The sequence below is a fragment of the Monopterus albus genome, unplaced genomic scaffold, assembly GCF_001952655.1.
Source record: "Monopterus albus unplaced genomic scaffold, M_albus_1.0 scaffold6.1, whole genome shotgun sequence".
NCBI classification, from domain to species: Eukaryota; Metazoa; Chordata; class Actinopteri; order Synbranchiformes; family Synbranchidae; genus Monopterus; species Monopterus albus.
The window spans coordinates 143,036-158,659 of NW_018127886.1; the positions used below are offsets into that span (position 1 = coordinate 143,036).

Genomic DNA, 15,624 nt, shown 5'->3' on the forward strand with positions numbered 1-15,624 from the left:
CTCTCTCTCACTCTCTCTCTCTCTCAGCCCAGGGGAAGAGCAGGAGGCAGAGTGTGTTGTTTTAATGCTGGCAGGGGCGCTGAGGTGAGGAGGACAGGGACACATGGCAGTGACCTGTCAGATGTACATTCATTGACCCTGCCACATCCACACTGAAGGAGCGACACACCCTGCTGCAGAAATGCACACACATTTAAGAAGAAAACACACAAACAACAAAATGACAACACAAAACCACATATAACTAAGGCTGAAGAATTTATACTTGACTGAAAAAAATAAAGACTCATTTTAACCCTAAAGACAGAAAGATTTGAGAAGTGCGTGATGCTGGATTAGAAGTGGGAGTGCAAGACTCTCCTTGCTGCTACGACTGCTAGTGTCCAGAAGAGGGCAGCGTTCAGGATGTGAGCCACCTCATTTTTCAACAGAACTTGCTGTATCAGTGAGCTGTGAAGAAGGAAAGACTGAAAGTGGACACGATTCACGGGCAAAAACAGAAAGAGGAACCCAATCAGTCTCTCTTGTGCTTTTCCATTTTGTTTCAGACTGTTGTTGTACATAGACTGAGCTGTAAAACTGCTTTTTCATAACAACTCAGCCTGAATCCAAACTCTGAATATTGCACCTCAGCTCTAGACCCTTGCCTAGCCTCTTGGCCCTTTATCACATGATCTTACACATATATAGTAACACTCACTTGAAAGTTAAGAGTATAAATCACTGGAGTTTACAGAGTTGAACTTTAGCACCTTATTGTTCAGTTGAGGTCAGGGTGGCTGTCATTACATTACCTCATCGGTCACTCAAGCAGAATAGGGTGTAAAGTACAGAGTAGATATTAAGAGTGACAAAGAACTGAAGTAGTAAACCAAAAAAGTAAACAACTTACTAACTGTAGGATGTGTTGGGAACCACTACACTACGATTAAAACATTTCACAAACTCAGCGATTTGTTACATTCTCACCTGCTGTAAAGAACACTACACTGCAAGATGCTCCTGTTTCACTACACAAGAAGGATGTTATTGAAGGACAGAGGTCAAGGGAGCATACAAATCCTAACCTGCTTTTTCTTAGACACCCCTTCCTCTTTTGCCTTGACACAGAAGTTGTCTTGAATTGTTGTGTGATGTCCAGGTGTTGATGTTGAACTGTTCTCTTTGCACCTGATTTTTACCTCTTTAGATCACGAGTAAACATCCATTCAGCAACCCCGACTTCTCGTGCCCAACCCCCTGTGCATTTATTTTGACTGCTTTTTTAATTTGTATATATGAATATACTTTTTACTTTAGCAAAGGCAGTGATAATTCCAGGATGCTGTTCTCAGTCTTTACTGTGTTCCCACTGGAACAGTTGGCAACTGGCTGGGGACATGTTGCACATTCCTTGAGCTCAGGACTTATTGTTAGTTTCATTGTGTGGATGCTGTGAGGTACAGTTGGTGCTGTGTCTCCCCCACAGTAGAGCAGAGTGTGTTGACCATGACCAGAAACCTTTTTGTCTTCTGTATTATTCACTCTCTGTTAGTTTGATCATAATGTTGCTGTTTAGACATTACCTTACCCATGATTTTGCTTGTCATTCCTTCAATTATGCTTGTGTATTAACACACTGATGTTTTCAGTTAGTATGTGAAGTAGCTGCTGCTGGAAATGGAGTACCTCCGTTTAGTTTAATTTTAGCATGGGGCATGACCTTATTACATAATATTACACCACATTAACTTGGAATGGCTCCTAATGAGTCTGAAGATTGTACCTTAAATAGGACGAAGATTAGGATAATGTAGTATTCAAAAAAGTGGTGTACTGCCATCATTGGGACCAAATAGTGTGACAAATCTGACAAGGTACACAGTAGAGTAAAAATGGTTATGTAGTCAGTTTGCCTGGCCACTGAAGAGTCTGAATATTTAGCTGGACTTGAAGCTCTCAGACACACTGTTGTTTCATGCTGGTATTTTTCCAGACTGCCAGAAACAACAGGACAAAAGACACTCCTCCAAGCACCAGATGTTCCAGCACAGAACAGTCAGTTGACATGTCAACATGTACTGTATCTATGAGCTGACCCATGAGTGACAGTTTGAGTTTCCTGTTGCTCAGGCACTGCCCTTGGGTCACTTCTTATTTTTTCTCAAGATGGCTTCAGAAAGGGTGAAGTGATCCCATGCCCGTGCCTGGCAGAAGGACTACTCATTTACCCAGACTTCGCCAGTATGTAGCATGTACATAGATCATCCCTCACACTGTATGTACAAGTTTATTTTTTGTTTAGTTTAGGTTTTTTTTTTTGCTTTTCTTTAATGAAAGTCACAGCAATATCTCTGTAATCAATAAAAGGCCAAGGTACTAGGATGAGCAGGCATTTGTTTATTTAGAGAGGGGGAGATGACTGTGAATTGTCAAACTGTGAGACTTGACTAAACTAATGACAGGTTGATTTCAGTTTATTTTATCATCGTTTAACATGCTGGATCCAAAAGGCATAACCCACTGATAATTTTGATTTTTGTCAATGAAGCCATAAAAGTCATAGAAAGGTCTGTTTATGTGAGAGAGATGGTTATTGTGTTCAAGCACAGACCTTAAGGAGCAAAGGGGTGTGTACACCTAATAAAAATAAAGTACTGTACATGTAAGTACTGTACATCTTTTCTTGTCCTAAACCATTTGAAAATGTGTTGGTATGAAGTGTGACAGCTACATATAGATATACCTGTTGTCCAATGTTACTGGGCTTTGGCGGTTTGTTAAATATCCTCATTTAAATGTATTGACTTAATTTGCATCTCAGTTTTGAGATAATTATGTAGCAACACAGCAAATTTTTAAGATCTGTCCAAACTGAGCTAGAATACATTCTGGAAATGCATCTGCAGTTATACATTTCTTTTATGTAGGCCCTGTCAACCAAGTAAGTGTGTTTTCACCTATAGCTTACACCCCTGGGCAGAGCCAGGAGGTGGCCAGGGGTGGCACTGGCCACCCCCAGAATCTGATTTGCCACCCACTAGAGTCTCAATGTGATGCTTAATGGATGAAAATTGAAATGCAACGACAAATTGTTGCCCTAAATACAACTAACATTATTCTAGTGCTTTATAATTGATATTGGTCAAATAGTTTTATTTAAAATCATGCATGCAGCCTGATACTTGGATTCATTACTCCAATTGCTGTTATTGTTGGATACTTTGCATCATTTGCTGCAGTGGGGGTGGGGGGGACCACTGCAGCGGCGATGTCCCCGGCCGCGAGTGAATGAGGAGCGCAGCCAAAGTTAGATAAAGAAAGCATTATGTCTGACTCATTTTTACACAGAATAAACAATTCTTAATAATGTGTGGTTAATTATTTCATAGAACTAGGGGTTTAATTTACCTTTTATGTGTATTTCAAATTTGCCACCCCTCTGAGCCTGTGCCCCCAGTTTGAACACAACAGGAATCTTATGATGACATAGCTTCCTCCATTCTATTCATGGCTACATAAAGATTTTTAAAACAGGTCTTCTTTTAATACAGACACCCATTATTCCTAGCATCCATATCAGTCCCTGACTGATATTTTTGAAAGTTGTGGAACGGATCTTTTCTGCAGCCCTGTGCAGTTCAGCTGCTGCCTCGGGAGTGAGATCATGAACATTCACTTTTAATCATTTAAAGATTCTCTAGGTGACACTTTTTGCCTCTTGTTGAGAGAAACAACAGTGGTCTCACCCTCAGACATTTATTAAAGATTCTCTAGGTGACACTTTTTGGCTCTTGTTGAGAGAAACAACAGTGGTCCCTCAGACATTTGTGAGTCTGAAGCCCACGGGTTCCATCCAGGACAAGGGGAACAGTGTATCCTCGAAACTGGAAACACACAGAGAGAGTATGACATGCATGAATTGTTTTTCTTATGCTTTCTTTGCTTGTTTTTGTGAACATAAATGTGCATGGCGAAGGATTACCTGTCTGTTCATGAAAACATATACAATAGGGTTGTAGACAGTGCTGCTTTTGGCCAAGTAAACCGGCACGGTAGCAATGACGGGGTCAATATATAGACTGGAGTCCAGCATGACAGCAAGGGCCATGGCAGCATATGGCAACCAGGTGACCAGGAATGTTAACACCATTACTGCCACTATACGTGCCACCTGCACCTCCACACAGTTTACGTCAGATACCTGCAGCTTAGTCACCTATGACATCACAATGCAAGCAAAAAGATTTTATTATGATAACGATACAATTTACAAAATATCCAGCCTCTTTTTTGCCTACCTGACAGAGGGTCCACAAGAGTTGTAAGTAGGACACCATGATGATCGAGAAGGGCACAACAAAACTAAGGAAGAAGTATATAATACTGTAGGAGATGTTCCCAACATCCCGGCTGTTCCAGTTTGGAGCGCAGGAAATCTTGACGCCCTCCAGAAGAGAAGAAAGGAGTAAAGATTACCTATTTTTTCATGGAAATATATCCTGAGTGTTGAACCAAATAATGCAAAGTCACCAATGGAAAGTAACTAAGAATATTTACTCATGTATTTTACATAAATAGTTATTAAAAGTATTTTCATTTTATGTTTTATACTGTATTATATTACAAATACGTTCATATTAAACCTTTTTGGTTTGCGAGCCCTGATAAAAATGCAGTGTTTAGTTTAAGATGTAGATGAGCTGTGCACATCCACCAAAGAATGCTTTCCTGTGTGAAATTCTCAGATGTTTCATTTAATGATCTTTTGTGGCCCCAAAATATAAAATTATCCAGTGTTTCATAAATAAAAAGCAAAGATGAGTGAACAGTATAGTGTAACTGTAAGTTTAACTGCCAACTGTATATAAAGTAGCTAAAACTAGCTACTTTTGCACCACTGTGCAAATTAAATCATACCAAGCTGAAAGTACTGACACACTCTTCTTTTGGAAAAAACAAAACAATTTTTTAAAATGAAGCAGACTCACCAAAGAAGGCTACAGCAAAGGCCTCTAATATGCAGCCCACACCTCCCAGGCTGAAGTATCCCATGGCACTTGTTATTGTTGTGGGCAGGCCTCCAAACACGGCACAGCCTAGGTCACATATGGCCAGGTTAACCAGGGCGTAGCTGAGTGGCTGCCTCAGCTGTCTGTGTCACTGTCACCACAATCACCAAGACATCGAGGATGATCCCCACTACAGAAAAAACACCCATGATAACAGCCAGAATATTGTAGCCATCTTGAGAAAGGAGCTGTGTGTTGACTGAGCTGTGAGATGATGAAGAGTTTCCATGGAGGATGACAGGCCCCATTTTGCTCAGTGTGGATTAAGTGAGTTGATTGATTGCAGTGTGGAAAACTGATTCCTGGTATGAAAGTAGAGTGTCAGTGGTCCATCTACAGTTCAAAACAATTCCAACCCAAGTCTAAGGAGATGGAGATGTGACCTCTAAGATCCCCAATAAGATGAGAGGGGCTCTAGATCATGACATTTAATTACTGAAATCCAAATCTGAAAATCCAGATTTTGAAGACAGTAATTCTGATGACTAATATCCTATAAGACTGCACTTTCCATGATTGCTGGATTTACATCTGCCACTGACCCAAGGATTCAGTAACACAATATAGGCTCCAGGACTGGAGTTGCGTGCACATATTTTGGCCAAAGCTACAGAAGAATTGTAGCTTTTGTACACATTTTGACATATAGCCTACACTTAAATATGCAGGACATCTTCAAACAAATAAAATAGATGAACTATAAATAGGTTACTGTTTGTCAACCAATCAACAGTAATGACACAAGCTACGTGCTAACAAAATCAGTTAACCCCTGACTGATACCCATATTTAATCCCAGCTCAGAAAGAAAAACCAGATTAATTCCGCCCCTTGTCACTAGAGGGCTGTATGGGCCCAGCTCTGCCGCAGCTCTGCCGCAGCTCCGAGGTGTTTTTGTGGATCGTTGACGTTGACGGTTCAGTCAACATGGCTGCTTCCATGAGGAAAGCAGCTCACGACATAGAAACGCGAAGGCGGACCGATGATGTGCTTCAGTCAGAGGGGATCGACTTCGGCTCCCTGTTGCTGTCCCAGGCCGTCCTGGAGGGCCTGTCTGCCGCTGGCTTTCAGAAGCCTTCCCCGATCCAGCTCAAGGCTATCCCGCTGGGCCGCTGCGGACTGGGTGCGTTCATAAACCCGTGTGGGCCACTCCATGTGTATGTGTGTGTATATGATAGTCAAATAGATTGTGTTAGTACATGGATATGTGTCTAGAAACAGGTTGACTGACTGAATATAGAGATGTGGTTTTACAGTTGCGTAGACGCAAGACAGCTGTTATGTTTATAGCACAGTTTTCAAATAGTCAAAAAACGTAACCCGCTACCGTGCACTCCTTTTATTGATAGACGGATAGAGGAACTTTTATAGCACAGTTTTCAAATAGTCAAAGAAACTTAACCTGCTACCGTGCACTCCTTTTATCGATAGACGTATAGAGGAACATTTACATCCAAGTGACGTCTTGTTTTGTGTCACAGTAGAATTATAATGATGGACTACACGAACATAAAACCTATGTAGCTGAAGTAATTCACGTTGTGTAGACTAATTGTGTGTGCATTAAAATAACGAGGCGCCTTGTTTCTGCAGAAACAAACTAGGCCACATGTTTATAGTTGATATTAGATGAAGCAGGGGCAGTTTGTTTTCCACACAATGTGGGATGAAGGACAAAGAATATAGTGTGCAAAGTTATTATTTGCACTGTGTCTCCTCTCCTGTGAATAAGTTTTATGAATCTTGCCAATTACGTGACGAGAAACGATGATATAGTAGCTGCAACCCCAATTCCAAAAAAGTTGAGATGCTGTGTAAATTGTAAATAAAAACTGAATTAAATGATTAGGAAATCTTTTTAAACTACGAATTTATTGTAAATAGCACAAAGGACAATATATCAAAAAGAATTTCCGCAGCTCAACAGTTTGGAGCCTCCTTTGTCAGATTTCTCACTTCATGATACACCTGAAAATAGCAGCATGTTGCTCCAGAACCTGTATACATCATTCAACATTAATGGTGCCTTCACAGATGTGCAAGCTGCCCATGGAGCTTGGCATGGGATGCTCTTTTCATACCCACTCATGATGCTGACTTGTTGCCAAATAACCTAAGTAGCTGTGAGTTGTTACACCAGATGGTTTTTGTATGTTTTTAGCATCATGTAACTTTTCCAGCTGTTTTTTGACCCTGTCCAGTTGGTATATGGAGCATGTTGCTTGCATCAAATTCAGAATAAGCTTAACTACACCAAAATATATTAATTTGAGCATTAGATATCTTTGTACTGTTACCAGATGAATATGGTGTAAAAGGGGTTTTCAGACCATTTCATTCAGTTTATTTTTACAATTTACACAGAATCCCAACTCTTTTGGAATCAGAGTTTTCTATCTGAAGGTTGTTTTGAGAAGTAGGAAGGGTGTGGGGAAGGCAGATCAGAGTGACAAGTGTGTAAGAATAGGAGGAACAGAGAGTTGATGTTAAAGTGATGGCCACCATTATTGTGATCTCTGCTAACATCACAATTATTTACCATGCTTCTGAATAATTCTTTAGGAACAAAGTAGTTTATTATACTTGTTTTGCTCTTAGAAAAATGCTTCTGCAACCAAACTCAATGATTTATTGTGTTCTTGTATTTTTATTTGATCCCTTCACTTGTTGCTTTAAAGTGCCTTAGATTTGTGATTTTACGGCCTGTTTAGATTTGTGTTATTGCTCATCTACTTTATATTTCACTTGTATTATGTGGCATTCATGTGGATGGCAAAGTAAGAATTTCATTGTACAGGGAAACATGTTTCCTAACTGTGTATATGGCAAATAAACACTTTGACCTTTGACCTTATATCCACATAGGAGATATAGCTAACATCAGCTTGTTGACCTTATATCCACATAGGAGATATAGTTATCAGCTTGCGGGTTGTTTGGGTCATGGCCAGCTGTGAAACAATGCAGTTAATCACAGCATTCTTTAAGTAAATACCTGTGTTTGGTCACACAGCTTAACTGTGGCTAAGAGCCACTTGATTTCATGCAGCACATTAGACGTTCTCCATGTGAAGCTTCAGTTTGAACCCAATCAAGTTTAATTAATTTTGGAAGCTAAAATTGAGATTATGCTCATTCAGACTAATTGTGGAGCTCGACGCTGTCTGTCTGTCGTTTCAGATTTGATTGTACAGGCCAAGTCCGGCACGGGGAAGACATGCGTGTTCTGCACTGTCGCCCTGGACTCTCTCGTCCTGGAGAATCCTGCCACTCAGGTCAGCAGGTTAACAGTATGCAGTAGATCATGGTGATTAATGAAATATGGAGAAATGTATCTTTCAAATTTGTTACATCATTGTACAATACAATAATGACCAACCTCTAGGTATCTTCAAAAGATTGATAAAGAAAAATGCTCTGAGAGGGAAGAAGATTTTATTATGAAGTTTACCACTTTGCTCAATTTTACCAACAACAGATGGTCATGAGAAATAATCACTTTAGTTCTGGGGGTCTTAATCTCATGACTTTAAGTTGCTCAGTGTCAGAAGTGTTCATGAAAGATGACAGTTACTGATAGTAGGAGATGTGCTGTGTGTCTGGTGTTGCTGATGAACTGGCCACATTCTAGTGTGAAGTAATCTTATTAGCCACTTATGATTAGGAACCCACAGCACCTGTCTGTCTTTAATCAGCTTTCAATCAATTTTGCCCCCCCCCCCTCTCATTTTTTTCCCCACCTGCAGGTTCTTGTCTTGGCCCCAACCCGTGAGATAGCGGTGCAGATTCATGCGGTGGTGATGGCCATAGGCTGTGCCATGGAGGGCCTGGAGTGCCATGTTTTTATTGGGGGCAGGCCTGTGAGTCAGGACAAATCCCATCTGAAGAAGTGCCATATAGCTGTGGGCTCACCTGGTAAGAGGCCAGTGGGGGTGGGGGGGTCTTCATAGAATGGCATTATCTGTTCATGTAACTGTCATGCTGGTTTTTGTGTTTTCCAACTATGTTTGTGGTCATGTACACAGGTCGTATCAAGCAGCTTATCGAGCTGGGCATGTTGTCCACCGCCAGCATCAGGCTGTTTGTTCTGGATGAGGCTGACAAGCTGCTGGAGGAGGGCAGCTTCCAGGAACAGATAAAGTATGTTGGACAGAAACCTCTATAATCATACTGGTGGTATGGCAGCAGGCTGGTGTACTGAGCACAGCCAGGCCACTTAGATTTAAGCCTTCTATTGCAAATCTGTCTAAATAAAACCCACACATGTTGACTCTCTCCCCTGCTCCCTCACTCTCCTTCAGCTGGATCTTCTCCTCTCTGCCTGTAAACAAACAGATGCTTGCACTCTCTGCCACCTACCCAGAATCTCTTGCTCAGCACCTTACCCGCTACATGAGAGAGCCCACCTTTGTTAGACTCAATCCTAGTGACCTGGGCCTCAAAGGTAAGATCCACTTTCATGGTCAGTAACAATGCTACCATAGAAATGTGAGAACATTCTGTTTTAAAGGGTTAAATTATTATTTTATGTTAGGCAAATTACTTATCATAATTACTGTAAATGTGATGTGACTTATTTCCTGGTAGAAAACATCTTTTTCCTGAGGATATGAGGTGATTGGCAGTAAGAAAATAGCAACATTAAGGCTCACACTGAAAACAGAATCAAACTTAGGCCTTGTTTACTTTGCAGTAGTAACAGAGGTTCTTTATTGTTGAAAATGAATGATGGAAAATGGCTTGGTACTCAGATATCAGTGACTGTGTCCACTTCCAACCAGGAGCATTTATGGTGATTGGCTCATCTGTTAAAAAAAAACACAGATCTTCCTCTTTTCAGTCCTGTTGTGCTTCAATTAAAGCCCTTGCATGTGCGCTCCCCGCAGGTCTGAAGCAGTATTACAAGTTGGTGCAGTCCCATCCATTACCTCACAAGGTTTTCGAGGAGAAGGTGCAGCACTTACTAGAACTGTTCAGTAAAATCCCATTCAACCAGGCCCTAGTGTTTTCCAACTTACACACAAGGTAAGATGTACTTTAAATGCATACGCTCCTATTAAATATATGCTTATCTTAAAATGCTAACTAATTGGGAGTGCTGTTTGACAGAACCCCTAAACTAGATCAACAGATTAACTCAGTAGTTAAGATGAGCTGTTTTTCAACTGAGACTTTTAGCAAATTGAAGCACTTTCTGTCTAATGACTTTGAAATAGCTGTCCATGCTTTCATTAGCTCTAGAGTTGTTTTGTAAAGCTCTGTTTATCAGTATCCCCTCAGTACTTCTGTCTAAACTGCAGTTAGTAGAAAATGCTGCAGCCTGTGTCTTGACAGGTGCTCGCACATGGGAACATGTGACTCAGATTTTAGCTTCACTTCACCGGCTCCCTGTTAAACATATGGTAGGATTGTTTTCACAGCTGTAGTGGTGAACCACACAGCTCTTCATGACCTGGCATCAGTCTTTATATCAGAGCTCCTAGATCCTCTGACCAAATGCTCTTGAGAGCTCCTAGGTAGAGGTTACAATACTAGCCCCTACACACTGGCTCATGGTTACAATACTAGCCCCTACACACTGGCCCATGAGTTGGACAAATTCTATACACTCTTAAACACTCACTTGTTCCCTCAAGTGTCAAACACTTGAAGGAGCACTGGCTTACACTGGTGAACACTGGTTTGACACTGGCTTAGACTCAGGTTTTTGCCTGTTGTCTTCTGTTTTCTATGTTACATTTCTTCTGATCTGTTTTATCATGATTTTTTAAAATTTATTTTGTTTTTATCTGATGTGCAGGACTTCGTAACTTGAATTTAGGAAGGTGCTATATAAATAAAGATTGCTTGCTTGCTCTTTATAGGTACTATTGATTATATATGTGGGAGTTGATTATTTATCTGTGAAACACTTTCTTAAATGATGCTTGTTTCCCCAGGGCCCAGCACTTGGCAGACATCCTGTCCTCCAAAGGCTTGCCTGCTGCTTGTATCTCAGGTGAGACGGCCTTTGGCAAAAACAATATTTGTGTGCCAGTAGTAATCAACAGAAAATGATACAGTTTAGATTACTGATTCTTCAAAATTGAATTTATTGCCAGGTAACTTATTTTTTTGCCTTGTGCAAAATTTTAAATGAGCTACTGTGCGATTTATTTGTTTGCCGTTAGCTAGGCACAGCATTGAGGTTCTGTAGGTTGTCATAGGCCTTTCTGAATATTTTGACATGTCATAGTCTTTAAAATGTATTGCTTGGAAAAAGAATTGACTAAATAATTTTGAAGCCATGATTGCTGTGAAGGTGGTGGTGGTGCTGCAACACAATTAAGCCTGGAAACATGGTAAACATGCCCATCACAATTTCCTTAAGCCTGAGGTGATTTTTATTTATTTTTGTTAAATTGCTTGTTTTGTCCTAAAATCAGAGGTGCTCACACACACAATAAAAAAAAAACATAGTTTCAGGTTAGGTTAGATTTAGGCTAGTTTCTCATTCTGTTAAAGAGAACAAACAGTTTTTCTATTGTTAGCAGTTTTCTGTTTTAGCAGCGTTGATGTGATCTGACTTGAACGCGATGATCCCTGCAGGTGGGCTGAGTCAGGATCAGAGACTGGAGGCAATGTCAAAACTGAAGCAGTACCAGTGCAGGGTGCTCGTCTCCACTGACCTGGTGAGAGAGACATCTTTCATTGTGTTGCTTTCCTTATGACACCCATCGCTACCATTCTTGTCTTTATCACTTTTATTAAATGTTCTACTAACCATGTACTTAATGATGAGCTTCTGTTCTTTAACCCTTGTGTTTTCTGTTCTTTCCTCTGTGCCAGACCTCCAGAGGTATAGACGCAGAGAAAGTCAACCTGGTGATAAACCTGGATGTGCCTCAGGACTGGGAAACCTATATGCACCGAATTGGACGGGCTGGCCGCTTCGGTTAGTATCTAATACTGCTGGGTTGTAGCAGAAACAAACAATCAGAGGCAACCAGAAGCCAGATCGTTAGAGAGAGATCATTTTCACCTTGCTGCCTTATAAAGCAGCCAGGATGGTATGACACTGTCCATGAGCAGAAACTGTAGAGAAGTTGCATCAGAGTTTGTCCTGTTCCATATTTTGGGGGTAACAGCGTTTTTAGGTGTACACTTTTGCCCACTAATTTGACTCAAAACCCAAACTAAAATCACCTCAGTGATCCTTATTCAGTAGGTATGTTTGAATGTTTTCATTTTCAACATTTTCTTAGTATTGCCAAGAAAAAAAGCCTTTATATAGCACCAGACAAAGCCTGTGATGTTCAGCCCTCACAGACATCCATTTCCTTCGTGGTGGTAAATTATTTGTACTGCATAAAAACGGCTTCTTTCACTCGTTATGTTTCTGACTTCGTCTTGATTTGCTTTACCGAGGAGCATTGCCTACTCTCTCTGACTGCATTAAACACCACTTGAAGATTAGCATTAGTCTCTGGAGCAGGGTTGACCCACCTCACAGGGTCAATGAGTTTCTAATCATCTGCAATGCATGAGAATGATCTTAACTTCTGTGTTGTCTCTGAAACAAAGTAATTCAGTCTTGGCTTGCATGCACAGATCTATGTGTGTGCGCATATAAAAAAGTGCCTACCATCCCTGTATGCACAGTGTGCACACCCTATTTATCGCTTCCTGTTATGTAAAAGGATTCTCATGAGCATTACCTCTTGTTGATAGGCACTCAGGGGCTGGCTGTGACCTACTGTTGCCATGGAGAGGAGGAGAACAAGATGATGGCCATTGCTCAAAAGTGCAGCCTAAGTTTGACTGCGCTACCCTGTGAGTCCCATTCCCATCTGTGAAAAATCTTACATCCAGCGTGTATAACCTTTTCATCTTTGGAGATTTTGTTTTCTTTACATGGTTTTTTTTTTCTCCTTATCTGTTAATTATGGTTTTAGCCATCATAGAGCCTGGGTTGATGGATGATCCTTGTGACTGGGATGTCTGCACTGAAGCGTCCACTCCAGGTCCTTTGTCCCAGCTCTTCTCCATGACAGAGAAAAAGAGGCGTGCAAAGACTGAAGTCTCTGTGTCTGGTTACACTGGGGATCAAGATTTAGAGCACAGTGGGCAAAGAAAGCGCAAGGAAACACATCCAGCACCCAAGCAGGTGAGGAACATTGAAGGGAATCCTAAGAAAGTATCCTGTGCAAAGGACACCCTCCCGCAGAGTCAGACTCAGGCTGCACCGACTCGGAAAGAGCTGCAAGACGCACTACCAAAGATCCTACCGCTCAGCTCCTTCAAGAGCTGCAGGTCAAGATTTATGACCTTTGAGGAAGCTGAGCGAGACTTTGAGAGCTTCATCACCACAGGGTTAGGGAGATCAGTGGAGATCATCAGGGAGTTTAGAGGTCGAGAGGACGACGACCAGAGTGATCAGATCGAACACAGAGAGACTGTCACACTGTATGACGATGGAGCTCAAAGTTTAATGCGAAATGGAAAACACTGGAAATCTAACTTTTCACATCCAGTGTCATCTTGTGATTCTTCGAGCTCTCAGTCAGATATGGAAGAGAAGCAGCTGGATGATGAGACTCTGGGAAGTTCAACTCAGACTACAGGGGATGAGTATAGAGCAGTCAGTGAGCCTCAGACTGAAGCAGGATATACACCCATTGTGCCCAGACCAAAGGCAAGTCTCACTATATCCAAAGCTTGCAGCACTTCTGCACCCAACACATATCACCACACATCTTGTGCATCAAATGGGGGGAGAGCTTTGTCTCAGCTGGAACACCATGAATCTGTGCCAAGCATCAGACCGAGCAGGGAAACCAATCAGGCAGCTTCAGCGTGGACTAGCAGAATTGAATCAAAAAAGATGAAGGAAGAGCCTGGGACACAGAGCAGAAGGCTCTCAGGAAAGATGAAGACACAGCATAAGAGGGACAGGGATGAAGAACAACATGAAGAGGAGGAGGAGTGGAGCACTGCAACTTACTGGAGAGCCTGCTACAGAGCCTGGAAAGATTACTATGCCTCCATGTCACCGTTTCAAGAGCGAGGTTACCAGAGCTACTTCAGTGGAGCTCATAACTGGATGGCAGCATATCGTATGAATACTGTCTACGTGGAAGAACTCCTGAAAGACTGACTTGTCTGTACGGTTAATCAGGATTTCCCACCGTGCTGTTTTCTACTAAGAAATGTGTGCATTAATCCAGTCCAGCGTCTCGATGTTTTGTAAAAATGAATTAGGACAGCAATACAAATTCTGGCTCCTCTGGCCCAACACACTGCACTGGAAATGTTTGGGGGTATTTTTCAGTTAAGCCATACCATAAACTGTATGTCACAATTACTTTTCTAATAAATTACTAGTGTGGCACATATATTTCCAAGTCTCGCTGTTAATGCTCTACCATTTTACAGCCTGCGAAACTCAATAAATTATCACAGTGCCGAGGTGAAAAAGATCTTTATGCTCAAATTCTTATACACCAACCATTAATGTTTATAGTCGAAGGTAAGGGGGGGGCAAATTGTGCAGTGTACTGTTTGTAATCTCTCCAGTAAGGCACAGCAAGGTCAGACAACTCCACATGCTCCTGATTACAGGCTAATCAACTCCTGCCTACTGTTACCTCCCAATCAGTGCTGGGCAGAACAAAAGGCAAACACCCTTGAATTAGTTTTAACCAGGGGCCCACTTCAACTAATTTACCATCTGTAGCATTTTCTTAATTGAATTCATCATGAAGCAGAGGTGAAGGCTCCTAAGCTGAATCTGAGTGGTGGCACCCTGATGAGGACTATACCAAACAGACTCTGTCTAGGATGGATAAGAGTTCATAGTTAAAGGCTTCATCAGAGGAAGTACAAACACAGGTGAAATGATGCATGTGCATACTTTCTGGAACAACACCACCACATACTAAGATACTCACGTGATTTTTCTCCAGTCTTAACATTAGCCTTGGGTTTACCTGGTAACCTGTAGGTCTGTTGGGCTGTTTTTAAAATCAAGAGCCTGCAGACCCGCTATAACGCAGTGCCGGTCAGCTTGGCTGTCAGTGACCACCTGAATGTGCTTGGTAGACATGGTGCAGCTGTTCTTCTCATTTCTGCACTATGGAAAGGACAGCAGTTGTCAGTGTCTGTGTGCCCATTGCAGCAGTTCACCTATGCCCTGTCAGCTGTAACCAGCTACTCATGCAGGTCAACATCAGTGTGGAGTGATTCCAGGCCATCACCTTCCCTTTTCACACCAAATCAAATCAAATTTTATTTGTATAGCGCCAAATCACAACAAAAGTCATCTCAGGTCACTTTAAAAGTAAGGTCTAGACCTTACTGTTATCAATATTATTACATAGGGAAAACCCAACAAATCCCCCTTGAGCAAGCACTTGGCGACAGTGGGGAGGAAAAACTCCCTTTAACGGAAGAAACCTCCAACAGACCCCGGCTCTTGGTGGGCGGCCTTCTGCCTCGACCGGTTGGGGTGAGTGGATAGAGGAGAGACAAAAGAAGAAAAGCAACAAGACACAACAATCAAACACTGATCAGGTCGATGTGGCCGGTGACTGCT

General features: G+C 41.7%; 3 protein-coding genes across 9 annotated transcripts in view; 2 read left to right on the forward strand and 1 right to left on the reverse strand.

Moving 5' to 3' along the window:
• LOC109969233 (cyclin-dependent kinase 17-like) overlaps nt 1–2,648 on the forward strand; it is a 40,800-nt gene extending 38,152 nt beyond the window's left edge. For all 7 annotated transcript variants that reach the window (XM_020615997.1, XM_020615959.1, XM_020615967.1 and 4 more), the window contains one exon: nt 28–2,648. In XM_020615997.1, the coding sequence (XP_020471653.1) occupies nt 28–65 (38 nt within the window). In that variant the 3' untranslated portion in view covers nt 66–2,648. The remainder of the gene's footprint in view (nt 1–27) is intronic.
• Nucleotides 2,649–3,752: 1,104 nt separating this feature from the next.
• parapinopsina (parapinopsin a) lies at nt 3,753–5,299 on the reverse strand. Its single transcript, XM_020614993.1, is given in 5 exon segments — nt 3,753–3,866; nt 3,965–4,183; nt 4,281–4,427; nt 4,963–5,140; nt 5,142–5,299. Coding segments are annotated over 5 exon segments (816 nt in total).
• A 632-nt stretch (nt 5,300–5,931) lies between these two features.
• On the forward strand, nt 5,932–14,495 carry ddx20 (DEAD (Asp-Glu-Ala-Asp) box polypeptide 20). Its single transcript, XM_020620649.1, has 11 exons — nt 5,932–6,174; nt 8,232–8,326; nt 8,798–8,966; nt 9,077–9,191; nt 9,353–9,495; nt 9,938–10,076; nt 10,991–11,049; nt 11,640–11,722; nt 11,880–11,985; nt 12,762–12,863; nt 12,986–14,495. Exons 1-11 carry the CDS (start codon nt 5,979–5,981, stop codon nt 14,185–14,187), a joined length of 2,409 nt encoding a protein of 802 aa, XP_020476305.1. The 5' UTR covers nt 5,932–5,978; the 3' UTR covers nt 14,188–14,495.
• The last annotated feature ends 1,129 nt before the right edge of the window (nt 14,496–15,624 follow it).

Excerpts from the sequence above, each read along its gene's own strand:
- ddx20 (XM_020620649.1), top strand. The coding sequence starts at position 5,979 with ATGGCTGCTTCCATGAGGAAAGCAGCTCACGACATAGAAACGCGAAGG. Across the intron at positions 8,967-9,076 it reads TATAGCTGTGGGCTCACCTG|GTCGTATCAAGCAGCTTATC; the intron begins GTAAGAGGCCAG and ends TCATGTACACAG. Across the intron at positions 10,077-10,990 it reads TTTTCCAACTTACACACAAG|GGCCCAGCACTTGGCAGACA; the intron begins GTAAGATGTACT and ends TTGTTTCCCCAG.